Source organism: Trachurus japonicus, chromosome 13 (assembly GCF_045865225.1).
Source record: "Trachurus japonicus isolate A0001 chromosome 13, Traja_1.0".
NCBI classification, from domain to species: Eukaryota; Metazoa; Chordata; class Actinopteri; order Carangiformes; family Carangidae; genus Trachurus; species Trachurus japonicus.
This window is the reverse complement of record NC_140919.1, coordinates 26201635-26215064: the sequence shown is the minus strand read 5'-3', so window position 1 is coordinate 26215064 and position 13430 is coordinate 26201635. Positions and strand designations below refer to the sequence as shown.

Genomic DNA, 13430 nt, shown 5'->3' with positions numbered 1-13430 from the left:
CGCCTGCCGTGTAGGAGACCAGGGTTCAAACCCCACCTAGGGCAGGCTGTGAGAAAACACAACACAGAGGGCCAGATATGAACATTGGCTACACCAGCTATAACGTAAATTCTACCCATTTCCTATCAAGCTTCTCATATTCCACTGAAAATTTTAAATTATGAGTATTAAAAAAACAATAAATCTCTTGACTCGACTGTATCCTAAATTAATGAATTACCAGAGTTGAGAGAGAGACAAGAAATGGAAGGCAGAGAGGGGAATAGAATAGGGCAGTTTAACGCGGGATTCAAACAGGGGCCGCATGCAGTGAGCACTATAGCCTCAACACATGGGGCAGATGCTCCCACCACTTACTAATGCTCTGCAGTTTTAGCAATGATCTGAATGATTTCAGTTTTCAATTGAACCCAAATATGGCCATACATGTTTTAGTTTTTCTTATCTTATTTTGTTCTGTTTCCTGTTATTTTTCCTCTCATCTCAGATCCAATCCCATTTCCTGCACTTGTTTGTGTCCCAACCTTGTGATTGTTTGCCCTATAGTGTTTCACCTGTGTGACCCTGCCTTCCTTGTGTATTCTGTTCGCTCCCCTTTGCCAGTTTGTCTTAGCCATGTTGTTAAAAGCATACCAACCTGATTTTTAGTTTGTTCTTGACTCATTTTTCTGCATTAAGACTCTGCCTCTGCCGATAGTCCCTTTGTTCTGTGTGTTGTTAATTTACTCCCGTGGACTGTACCTGTTGGTTTGTAGGCTACTAAAGTCCTGAGGAACCCAACTGTGTTCAAGTCATGCATTTGGGTCTGCTCCAGGTTTGTCAGCAGACTTGACACATTCCCCCTCAAATCTCATCACTAGATTAAGCAATCCTGCTTTGGAGCTTTATTCATTGTCTCTTCTTCCCTCACCTTTCAAGGCAACTACTCTATATTTCTCTTTCCTCTGTCTTTGATGACTGCTATTCACCCTTTTCCCTCCCACCACTCCCATTCACTCTCCCTCCTCTCACCTTCCTCAAGTCCATGTCACCCTCCCATGTGTGTGTACCAACTATAAGTGATGCAGGAATATCGTTGTAGAGCTATAAAGGCCGCTGGTCAGTACTCCCACTAATTAATCTCCACAATACACACTCCCACAGTTCTACATGTCCAAATGTCTGCTGCGATGAGTAGGAGGGCCGCCAGGTGTGAACAGAAGTAGGTGGCTGCCACCCAGGCCCGCACCCACTGCAGTGGCCCTCCTACTTGTTGAGGCTCCCGTAGCTGGTGATGGCCTGGGTACGGCCCTACGCTCTCAGACTGTATTTCCATTACTTTGCTGTAAGTGGGTAGGCCCTATATCTGCTAATTCTCATGGCTTGATGGTGTCCAGTCCAGACATTATCTTGGTGGTAGTTTTTTTACAAGCCCAGTGCCCACTGTGCTGCACACCCAACTTCACCTGAGTTCATTGGGTGGGGACAAAACAGACTCTCCGCCCAGAAACGTCCTGTCCACGGTCCACACCAAAACATCAAAATACAGGTGGAGGCGGGGCTCTGCAGACAGTTCCCACCACATGAGTAGAATATGATTGAACAGGATTTCTATTTTAGTCTATTTTGTTTTGTTTTTTAAGAAAATCATACAGACTAGGCCTTTAAAGTAGGCCTTCATTTTTGAATTTGGACTTTTTGAATATAGACTTTTTTTTTTGCTAACAATACACTTTTCTTGTAAAAAAAAAAAAAAAAAAGCAGCTCGTCATGTGTTGACCAGTCGCCTGCTCCCCGCGCCGCTCTGCGCATGCGCCGCGCTGTGTTTAGGGTGGGAGAGTTAGCCGTTAGCAGGGAGAGCTAACAGCCGGAGTGTGTAATGGCGGCCACGGTGTTGTTGGGGTCTGCGGACAACACCGGACTCAGCTTCACGGTCGGAGGCGGAGGCTCCGGGAATGTTTTAATTGGGAATAACAATGGACTGGGACCGGCGGGGCCGGCGCCCTGGAACCGGTCCCTGGACCGGGCGCTGGACGAAGCCTCGGCCACCGGGAGTCTGAACCTCAGCGGCAGGAAGCTGAAGGAGTTCCCCCGGAGCGCCGCCAACCACGACCTGACGGACACCACCAGGGCCGGTGAGTGAGCCGCGGAGCCCGGGCACCGCCGCACTCCGCTGCGACACATCTGTTCATGTCGGGGCGGTTACAATGAGTTGCAGGCAGTTTGAATCACTTCTCAGCAGCAGGGGAAGTGAAAATCCAGTGTGGAGGCTCCAGAGGAGACGGGACGGGAAAACCGTCAGGGCCGGTGTTATGACAAACACTGCACCCCCTAAAAAAAAGTTCCCCTGTCGCGGTTCAGCTGTGAGGAAGCACTTCCCATAAACACTAGAGCCAATCCCCACACTAACTTATATATTTGGGTTTTTCTGCAGAGTTTCTACCGCCGGTATATAATCAAAATAATCTGTGTGATCCGACCCGTTCATCAGGAGGAACCAAAATAACGTGAGCTAACTTCAGCTAGGCAGCGCGGTTAATTCAGGACCCTCACGTTTTTTTTTGTTTTTTTTTACAGTGCTAAAGTTGTGTTAAAAAAATATTGTAGTATGTGTGACTGGAGTCGGTTCTCTGTCTTAAACTGAGATGTAGATGTGTGGGTGTGAGTTGAGGTGTGCTGCGGCTCTGTGTGTCATTTCACCGGTGAGGTTTGTTGAGTGGAGGTTGTTGGTGTTAGCAGCTAACATGCTAACCCCGCTCCTGCTGTGTTTGTGTCCTGACACGCGAGAAGAGATGGTGACCCGCTGCTGCTGTCACCGGGCGGTGGGGAGGGGGTCACTGAGCCGTGGAGCCTCACTGGGGTTTCTGACAGTGCAGTTTGGTTTTATCCACTGTTTATTGACTGTAATTAGATAACGAGGCAGTAGGTGAATAACTGTCTGCTGCTCCACGACGGCAGCAGCAGCAGCGTGGAGAATCAAAACACATGGAGCTGAGGAGGTTACCTCTGTGTGTGTCAGCAGGACAGGCTGGACCGGACACAGTCATCATTCATTTGACTTCTCATGACAGGCAGACAGAGGAAATGTTCAAGTGTGGTCCCCTTGTGTCATAAATATTATATATGTGTGTGTGTATTTGCAGTACCTCTGTGTTTACATGCGGTCTGTGATGTTTGGATTTGGTGTGGATGAAATAGATGTGATGAATGTAATTCATGATATACTGATTACTCTGTAAATTCAGAAATAGTTTTACGTGACCAAGCAGTGGTGGCCACACCTCAGCAGCAGTACTACGCTCCTTAGCCTGTTGGTTAAGATGCTGCTGCTTTCTCTCCTCTGTTTCTCTAGTCTTCTTGTTGGTTTGCAAACCATCTTCAGAGTTGTGACACCGCCTCCAACCGCCTTGCATGATCACGTTAACATGGTGCAGTGTTGCTGCCGAATCATGTTCCATCCTGCCCCTGAATATTAAGCAGCGACACTATGGGGCAGGTGTCGCAGTGGAAATATGAAAATATTTACACATGGACACACATGCTATTGTTGCACTGTGTATTCGTCATACAGCCAACCCAGTCTGACTACAGAAGAGATATACAGTCAGTGTTTGATCCGAAACATGTTGTGACTGAACGTGGATCCTGTCTCTGCTGTTGCAGCATCTGTTAAGACCCTGGGGATGATTTTATCACAACATGGTCCACTGAGAGATTTTATGAAAAACGTGCTTATTAGCTAAGATTATTTGTTCATTTGTGCATCTTTGTATGTGTTTTGATTCCCATAGTTATTAACAGCAATAACTTCTTATGTGTGCCATTTGACGTTGGGGGGTATGAGTGTCGTGGTTTAACCACCAATTAGATTAATTACTGGAACAAAATCATGTCTGAAGAGTACATGTGTCTGCATTCTTTTAGCTGTAAACACGAATGTATCGGGGGAGACACTGAAGGAGCGCCCACTCCTCTCATGTCGTCTGCCACAGTCAAATTAATCCTAACACAGTTTCATCATGAACCCAGAATCATTCAGAAAACCAGCTGTAGTTTTCTTTAACAGCTATAACAAACAACCACACAATGAGTTGCTCATAATAAAACACTGACTATCAGACTAACTATTAAATAACCATGTGAGGGTCTCTCTCTCTGTCTGTGTTGCTCCCTCTCTGGGTAAAAACACCATCTCTCATACCAGTGCAGCAGCTATATTCAGTACACGGGGAAACAAGCTGTGTAACAGGACATGAAGCACTTCCTGGTCTGTAGGACACCATCAAACGTATCCAGCCAGAGGAAAACACAGAGCTGCAGCTTCAGAGGCTCCACATGTGTGAACTCGGCGTCAGGCCCGGCTCACACCTGGAGTTAACGTGTGTCTTTAGTCCCTCAAATGACAATCTTTAAAATGAGTCACCGCATACAGTATGTCTTGAAAAACCACTTGTGATCAGATCTCACTTCCCCATTGTATGCAAATACACAGGTGTGTGTTTTTAGCCAATCAACACACAGGTCTCTTCTTGTCAAAGTGCGTACGTGTGTAAAAATGGAGAAAAAATTGTGCACAGCAGCTCCTACATTGACATTGAGTTGAGTTAAAACTGTGAAGGAGGCTTGTGGCAGAGGACGCCAGTAGAGTGGGCGGTCCTTCAACATGGCCAGGAAGCATGGAAACATTTGTGTTGAATGTGTTTTGGGTGCGTTCACACGCCTGTATTTAGAAGTGTCCACTGATTGGCTCACCTGAGACAGATGTTAATCATAGACTGTAGATAAAGATGAAGCCTGAGGTCGAGACTTCAACAACTGTCGGCTTGTGGCAGGAATGCACCCACTTTCCTGTCAGTCAAATGGCTGACACCCTCAATTATGCAGGACTTAAAGCCTTTATAAGCCCACCCCCATTTGTACAGTTGTCATTAAGGACAAAAGAGAGTAAAACTGTTTTTGTAACAGGCTGTCAACAACATGTTAATTTCTGCTGTAAAATTGGAGATTTTAATATGGGGAGAGTATGAGAGGATGAAGTATAACAGTCCCCTGATAAACACACAGACATGTGCTCAGTTTATGTTCTGCTAAGTTAACCAGTGTCGCAAAACAATGACAGTGACCGCGCACTGGGTTAGTAGTTCACAACTGAATATTTTGTTCAGTATCATATTACAGTCGTGTATGAATCGAATGGGTCTGCTCAGTCATAACAACAAATCTTGTGATGATGATCCATGAGGATTTTGTGTTGAGCTGTGGTGGATTCAGTCGTCAGGGGGCAGTGAAGCTGATTTCACCTCTAAACCTGACATTTTAATCGAAAATTTTAGTAGAAAAAAGATGGGAGAGATTTTTTTATTGTTTGTATAGATAGATAGATAGAAGCTTTATTGTCATTGTAAAAGAAAATACAACGAAATTGCTTATTTATAGTCTGGGATGCCTTCTCATTGTATTTATTTATTGTGAGTTTGTTCACAATTATATTTCATTTATTTTATAGCCTACATGTATACAGTAATACCTACACATCTATATGATGTATTGCATTTTATTAAAGTGTTCACTGCAGTGTATATTATAAGAATAGAATGAACTGTTGCATATAAAATACACTGATGTAAACGGCTTTTAGGTGTTGAATAGTTGGTTCAGACCAAGGGGGCAGTTGTTGGTCTGAGAAGTGAAGCTCACTTCCGCGTTCAAAAAACTGCAATCCCCTCGAATTCCTCTGGGGGCTGGTGTCAGAAGGGAGCATTCCCCATAGACCCCCATGTTAAAATCGCCGACTTTACATCCTCAGTAAACATGTTAAAAGCCTGGTGTCAGAACGTTTTTTCGTCTCAATCGATAGTTTCTACCCCCGCACACACTCTGAGGGGGGTGAATTTTTTTTTAACTCTACAGTTTTACTGTTATTAGGTTAAAATTCTGGCCAATCAGGGCGCGGAAACGTTGAGTGACAGGTCTGAGCAGCTCCGTGGACAGCTGCTTCGAGGCCAGTGGGCGGGTTCTCGGCCGGCCAATCCAACATGGCGCTGTTCAGGCCGCCATATTTGAGTCACAAAAACGACTCCCCAAAACCAATGGGTGACGTCACGGACGCTACGTCCATTCTTTTTACAGTCTATGGTTCAGACCTCAACTATGAGGCCAGAACTGAAAACAGGAGTGTTGCTGATTGAGTGGGCGATTGGTCAACTGGCTGAGAGTTTGAGTTTCCTTTTTGGTCATCGCTGTTTTCAGAATGAAATGGTACAAACCATTTCCTTCATGGGGGGGTGTGGGGGTTACCGTCTGTACTGCAGTGTTGACAACTGAGACTTTGTTTCTGCTCTTATAGACTTCTGAGATTTCTTTTGGTGACAGATCTAGACTTTCCTTTTTTTGTTAACACACCTTGGCTCTCTCTCCTCTTCTCTCTGTGCTCTGTGTGAGAAACACAGTAATAACTGAAGCTGCAGACAGTGCTGAAAGCTGGAGGGACTGCCGAGAGGCCGGTTTATGCTGCTATGCATAGTCACAACAACTACACAACACCTTGTTAACCAGATTTCATGAATGATGTATTAAATAAATATTCATTGGCTTATTGAACATCAAGTTGTGACAAGATCATGAACATTTCATGGAAATGAAGCGATATTTGTCTCTTATGGACCATGTATGTCTGAGTTATAAAGATTGCCTGTTTCATGGAAAATAATCCAAACCTGACCAGGGTGGAGGTGGGTGCGAATTGTCTCTGAGTTTGTTTTTTTTACCATTTTAAATGTCTTAAATGTTGTCAAATTAAAACTGGCCAATCGTCCCCTCGGTTTTCATGAATATTCAAGGACCTGAACACCAGCATGGTGCTACAGAATCAGCAGAATAATAATAGTCCCAGCAAAAACAATAAGTTCCTTCACCTTTGGTGCTTGGTTCCTATTAACAAGAACAAAAACAATAGATCCGACAGCATTTGTTCCTTGGACCAATAAAAATACTGAGTCTCTTTATACTTTCACTGTGAGTCTCTTCAGGTTATGGTAAATCCAAGTCTTTGTTTTTCACTGATGTGGAGCAGCAGCAGCAGCAGCTAGTGTCTGCTGGTAACATGTCGTCTTAATGGACCACATTTCAATCACTCTCAGACTTATTCCAAATTTGTCATCATGACCACACATTAACAGTGTAGTATGACAATGATACTATAGTGACCAAAATGATCATGGTTATCAGTATTATCACAGTGATGTTAAAATGTGCTGCAAATGTTGTTAAATAAAACTCAACCTGAAACCATTTAACCAATTTAGTATTTGCATTTGTACAGTAAATAATAACGCACCCATCACATCAGTGTCAAGAGGGACCAGTAGCAGTAGAGAGTTTACCTGCTCTTAAACTAAAACACTGCAGCCAGCTACACCAGTAGCTGCTGACTTCAGCTCACTCATGTGCGTGTGTGTATGACGACGTCAGTCTGGTTTTCATTGGTCGTCTCTGTGTTGAGAAGCTGCTCACAGCCATGGACGTTGGAGCGTCAACGCACTCTGTACGTTTACATGCGGAGCTTAATCAAGCTATGCTCAAAATTCGATTTTGGCGTCTTATCGGACTTCTGTCCTTGTCCCAGTTTACATGCAACTGAGAAAATCGAATAACTGACAGGAACGTGTCCTCCTCCTCAACACCAGGTGGCGGTATTAATGCGTTGTTTCAGCGGGTTAATACCGGCAATTTACAACAACAGCAAGATGGTTAATAGTACAGCTATGTTCATCGCGTACGTAATGTGCGTGTGTTACTTATTTTGCAGATAAGGTGCACGCTGTCCCTTGTGGTCATGGTGATTTCGAGAGGTAGACAAGAACGGCATAACGCTACAACAATAGCAATGTGCTCGGTTGTCCAGTTATAGTCGGATTAAGGCAATAATAGTGTTATGTAAACGTACTGAGAAATCACTGCTCCACCACCTTGGAGCACATGCTGTCTGAGAGACTGGTGCTGCTTGATGCTGCTACACAAACTAAACTAAACATGTCAGTGAGAACAGCCTCATTGTGAATTCATCTGTATTAAATCCTATGTGTGAGGAGCAGAGAGTGAAGGTGAGAGACGCCTGCGTTAACTGATGATCCAGCGCAGGGAAATAGGATATATATATGATCAACTGATCAGTCTGTGTAATGGCATCCTCTGTGACCATGACAACCACAGTGAGTGATCTGATTGGGTAATGATGCTTAAGGCAGAAGAAGGTTTGGATAAACAGGGTGTTGTTAGAGGGTTGGTTTCTATTTTCAGACTCAGTCACAAGTTTGTCACAGTTATCGCTCTCTCACACACAGTGCTCTTTATTACCCACCTTTCTGTTGAGCCCATGACGGGAGTTCACAGCTGAATGAAGAGAGGAACAGTAGTGGTGTATTATCTGTCCCGCTTCAGCCGCTGCCTGATCTCATCCAGCTGTTCTCAGTGCAACATCTGTAAACGGCCTCAGTCCTCCACCTGCTGAGACTCGGCCAGAGCTGGTGGAGGCCAAACACAGAGCTGAAAGAGACGGAGCACCGACTACAGATGGGTCATCGTGTTGATCTATGGCAGCTGGAAGTAGAAATTAGAAACTCTTAAAGAGCTCTTGTCAGTTTATTGATACCTCAGAAAGCAGAGTCAGACTCTTAGATCACGTCGCTGTGCCACAGTGGATGTGTGACTGGTCGTAACAGGAAGTCCTAAAGCGTCTCAGCAGCTATGTCTGTGTGGACCAGTGGGTGTTTGAATAAGAGTGTCTGAGGTTCCTATGTGTGGTTGGTGCATCTGTTGGCTAAAACCGCCGTCGGCCAAGGTGTGAGTGTCTATCGGATGTGGAGGAAGTGAAACAGAGCAGCCCCCATCTACGACGTGAAAAGTCCCGTTTCCACATAGGAAGTTCCTGGTAAAAATGTAGGAGGGGGGGTCCTGTACAGTGGACCCGTAGAGGATCCACCGGGCTCTTGAGGCAACGTTATCATTGTGCAGCTGTTTTGATCGTCGTGTGATCGTTGTGTGACAGTTTTTTCTTTTTCTTCTTTATGTATATTTTTGGGGGCTTTTTGTTGCCTTTAAATTGACAGGTTGGTTGAGAGGGAGCTGTGCTTGTTTGTTGTTGTTTTGGCAGTTGTAGATGGTTTCAGTTGCTGTCATTCCGCTCTAGGCTGAAAATCACAGGACATGTCTTGTTAACAAGTCAGCAGTGTAAAGCTCAGCATGTGGGAGCCTCCTTTTATATTTAATAGGGGGTGGGAGATATCTGCCATTACCACTATCCTATCCTAACCCCCCCCAATAAACAGTATTGGGTGAACAAAAATTTTAAATCAAATATTAAATTGCAGACTGCCTTTGCAGCGCCAATATGCCTCCCCACGCGCCTCGTCGTTTTTTTTTTGGGTGGACATCACCGGCCCTATAAAACATTCTCTAGGGGAAAACACTGTATTTTTGTAGTTTTTATATGTCATAAACAAGACATTACGGGGTTACGGGGGGCTTTTGTGTTTCGGTGCCGCTGAGACGAGAGCTGGGACAGGGGTCGGCAGCACTGATCTTGCAAGATTGGTTTCAAGGTTGGCTACGTGGAAGGCTGAGAGCCTCCATTCTCCCTGTAACAAGTTACAAGACATTTATTAAACCATCACAATTACTCCGAAGCTGTTTAATTAACGCAAAAATGTAGGTAAGCTACAAATCCTGCATAGTTCCCCTTTAAAACTGCATCACTGTAAACAAAATAACTCTAGAGACGTCACAGAGTCGGATACAAGACTGAAGCATCACATGACCAAAACATTTCTCCTGCATGATATCTCTGGAGAGATAACATCACCATTACAGCGGCCGTTTAACTGTAGATCATACGACTTGATGACCTCCTCTCTCTGGGCTGGAGGAGGCTCGCTGCGGCTCACACATGGACCAGGAAACTGTGCGTGATGATGATCAGACTGTAACCTGATCTCTGTCTGTTGTGTCCAGATCTGTCTCGTAAACCGTCTGTCGGAAGCTTCCTCTGGAGGTCTGTCTCTTCGTGTCTCTGGAGAGTCTGAATCTTTACCAGAACTGTCTGAGGTCTCTGCCGGACAGTCTGCTCAACCTGCAGGCCCTCACCTACCTGAACCTCAGGTAACACACACTCTCTCTCACACACACACGTTGTTACCATCCTATGCTGAGAAAAAGCTGATATGCTCACATGTTCCTTCACTCTCTCTTCTCACTCCGTTGTCCGTCCTTCTTTGTCTACCTGCCCCCCCTCCTCCCTACCTGCCTCCCTCTCTCTCAGTCGTAACCTGTCTGTCCTGTCCTCCCCGGTGGTGGTCTGCAGTCTCCCTCTGAAGGTTTTTGATAGCCTGCAACAACAAACTGGATTTCTCTTCCAGAAGAACTGGGCCAGCTGAGACACCTGACTGAACTGGTCAAGGTGAACTGGATTATTGAAGTCTGGGTTGAGGGATGGGTTCATGTCACGTTTCTGTATCGCTCACCAGATTCACTTTCCAAACCACTGTCTCTATGAAACTGCACAGAAAGTTGCCTATTTTTATTTAATACAAAGAACATATACTGTAAGAAAACACCTATTACCTTAAGCTGTGTATGTTTGAGCTGAGAAATACACTCCTAACAATATGGTTATTTCCTGTATTGGTGCTTTATAATCAAGCAAATAGACTCATCACAGCATTAACTTACAATATAACTCACAAATCGCAATATTTTCCACCATATATCGCAATCGCACAATTTTATCAAATCGTGCAGCACTAATTGACACAGATAGACACATAAAACTATAACACAGATCAGATCAGCCACTCTGTCAGGAACCGCACACCTGTGATTATCATGTATTGGCTGGTTAATAGGATTATTATATCATATTTATATATGTTACATACTGTATTTATATTTTTATTTTATTAAATTATATTATATTATAGGATATCATATGATATCTAATATTAATATTATATTATATTGTATTATATTATATTAATTCAGGCAGATGTTGATGTAAACAAAATCTTAACGTTTATAAATAAACATCAGGTTTAGGTCTCAGTAGGCAACAAAAACGATCTGTATATATATATAATGATCATTAATATCATTGATAAGGTGTGTTGAATAAATCAGTATCACACTGGATGATGAAGGTTTAAGGTCACAATCAGCTCTTAAATGATTAAAGGGATAGTTTCAACATTTTGGCAAATTGGCCCATTGCCATATCGCTATAGTCATAGCAGTAAGTTCGTTACCTTTAATTGTCGGTGTAAGCTATTTTTAGAACGGCGAAGCGAAGCAGCAGGCTGCTCAGAGCTATGCTATGGAGGCTAAAGGAATTTCTTGGTTTCCCTCATCAAACTCATCAAATACACAACCCAACAACTCCAAAACGCTGTGAGCTGCACAATCACCACGCTATGAGATAATAATGGAACGTTACGAGACGGAGCTGTTTTAGAGGTAAATTCATGCAAAACCGCTGATGTGCGTTGCGTTCAGGGACAGTTTTTCAGCAAGCAGACTCTGTATTTACCTCGAAAACGGCTCCGTTTCGTAATGTTCCATTATTATCTCATAGCGTGGTGATTGTGCAGGTCACAACTTGTCCACGAAAGTGTTTTGGAGTTTTAGGATTTTGTATTTGATGAGTTTGAAGAGGGAAACCAAGAAATTCCTTTAGCCTCCGTAGTGCAGCTCAGAGCAGCTCACGGCTCGGCTGCGCTCCTCCGTTCTAAAAACAGCTTGCACCGACAATTAAAGGCAACAAACCTACTGCTATGACTATAGGGATTATGGCAATGGGCCAATTTGCCAAAATGTTGAACTATCCCTTTAACTACAACACAACTGTTACAGTAGTGAGTGGTGACAAATGTCTGTCATCTCAGTGTATCATCATGTTTGCTATCTGCTTTGATCAGTCATTGATTATCAGTTATTGAAGGATGTATTGCCCCCCCCTCCCCCCCCCCACAGGATGTCAGCTGTAATGAGATCCAGACCTTTACCGTTAGGTGGGTCAGCTGGAGGCTCTACGGTACCTGAAACATCAGGGAGGGAACCACTGGTCAGACTGCCCCCAGGTAAACACACATCACCCACAAAACACAGAGAACCGCCCTTTAAACCAGTTAAGGTGGACTGTCAGTGGATCAGGCAGAAGCTGATGCATCTGTGTTGGGTTTTTTTAGAGCTGGCCGAGCTCCCACTGGTGCGCCTGGACTTCTCTGTAACAAGTGACCTCCATCCCCGATCTGTTACCGACAACTCACACAGCTACAGACCATCGTCCTCGACAACAAACCCTTGCCAGACCCCACTCTGCTCAGGTACTGTTGTGTGACGCCATCGTCCTGCTGTCTGTCTGTCTGGATTCAGCTGAAGACTCAGCGCTCTGTCTCTCACTCTCTGTTTCTGTGTGTAGATTTGTATTAAAGGGATAAGTCCAATATTTTAAATACCTGAACCCTGGCGGCAGTAAGACGACCCTGATGCCCCCGCCTTCAGCTCCTGGTCTGTACTCAACACACACACACACACACACACATGTCATTAGTGTTTAACATCTGTTGTCTTCAGTAACTGGAGAAATTTGAAGTTGATTTATTGATCAGGAAAAAGACAGAAACATACAGTGTGAATTATCATTAATTACTGAACCACAAACAAACACACAAATTAAAGTTGGTACCTGTAGAAATTAACCAGCCTGGCCTCGAAAACCACATGAGCTTCACAATAAAAAGCCTCAGTTATTCCCTCTGTATGAAAGCTTTAATCATGACAAGAAGTGATTGAGGATGTCTCCGGTTAATTGAACTAACTGTGTGTGTCAGTGTTGATGAGCTGTACATCCGGGGTCGACCATACGGAGCACTGGATTCAGGCTTCAAACTGTTTTGACAGTGGAGACAAGAGGTGGTCAGGGAACGAGGTGAGACACACACACACACACACACACACACACACACACACACACACAGAGGATCCCTTCTCTTTTTTGTGTGTGGCTCGACCAGACTTCCTGTCTGCTTGCTCAGCCCCACAGAGGAGCTGTCGAGCTGCCACAGAGAGTGGATTAGATCAGCAGAGAGCAGGAAATGAGACGGCAGGGGAGCAGGACCACTACTGTTCGAATGGCACACGTAAGTCCGTCTCTTTTCTCAGATCAGTTTGGACCCGAATCTCTGTTCAGTGGAAGTTTTACCATCTAGAAAAGTCCACCTAGATTTAAATTTTCCTTCAGTATCACAGTGATCCAGTGATGTTGAGTTTGAACAATTTAGGTCCCTGCAGACAGGAGTTGGTTCAGCTGCTGCGTCAGCAGACTGTGTGATGTCAGGGAAACACGAGAAGGCTCCAGTTGTAGGTCAGCCACGCATGAATTAATTTAAAGCAGGATTATCCTC

At 44.4% G+C, this 13430-nt stretch overlaps 1 protein-coding gene across 1 annotated transcript; it reads left to right on the top strand.

The window, feature by feature from the left end:
- The first annotated feature begins 1775 nt into the window (after nt 1-1775).
- Nucleotides 1776-10128, top strand: LOC146976065 (DISP complex protein LRCH3-like). Its single transcript, XM_085795594.1, has 2 exons — nt 1776-2114; nt 9988-10128. Exons 1-2 carry the CDS (start codon nt 1859-1861, stop codon nt 10056-10058), a joined length of 327 nt encoding a protein of 108 aa, XP_085651720.1. The 5' UTR covers nt 1776-1858; the 3' UTR covers nt 10059-10128.
- The last annotated feature ends 3302 nt before the right edge of the window (nt 10129-13430 follow it).

Excerpts from the sequence above, each read along its gene's own strand:
- LOC146976065 (XM_085795594.1), top strand. The coding sequence starts at position 1,859 with ATGGCGGCCACGGTGTTGTTGGGGTCTGCGGACAACACCGGACTCAGC. Across the intron at positions 2,115-9,987 it reads GACGGACACCACCAGGGCCG|ATCTGTCTCGTAAACCGTCT; the intron begins GTGAGTGAGCCG and ends TGTTGTGTCCAG.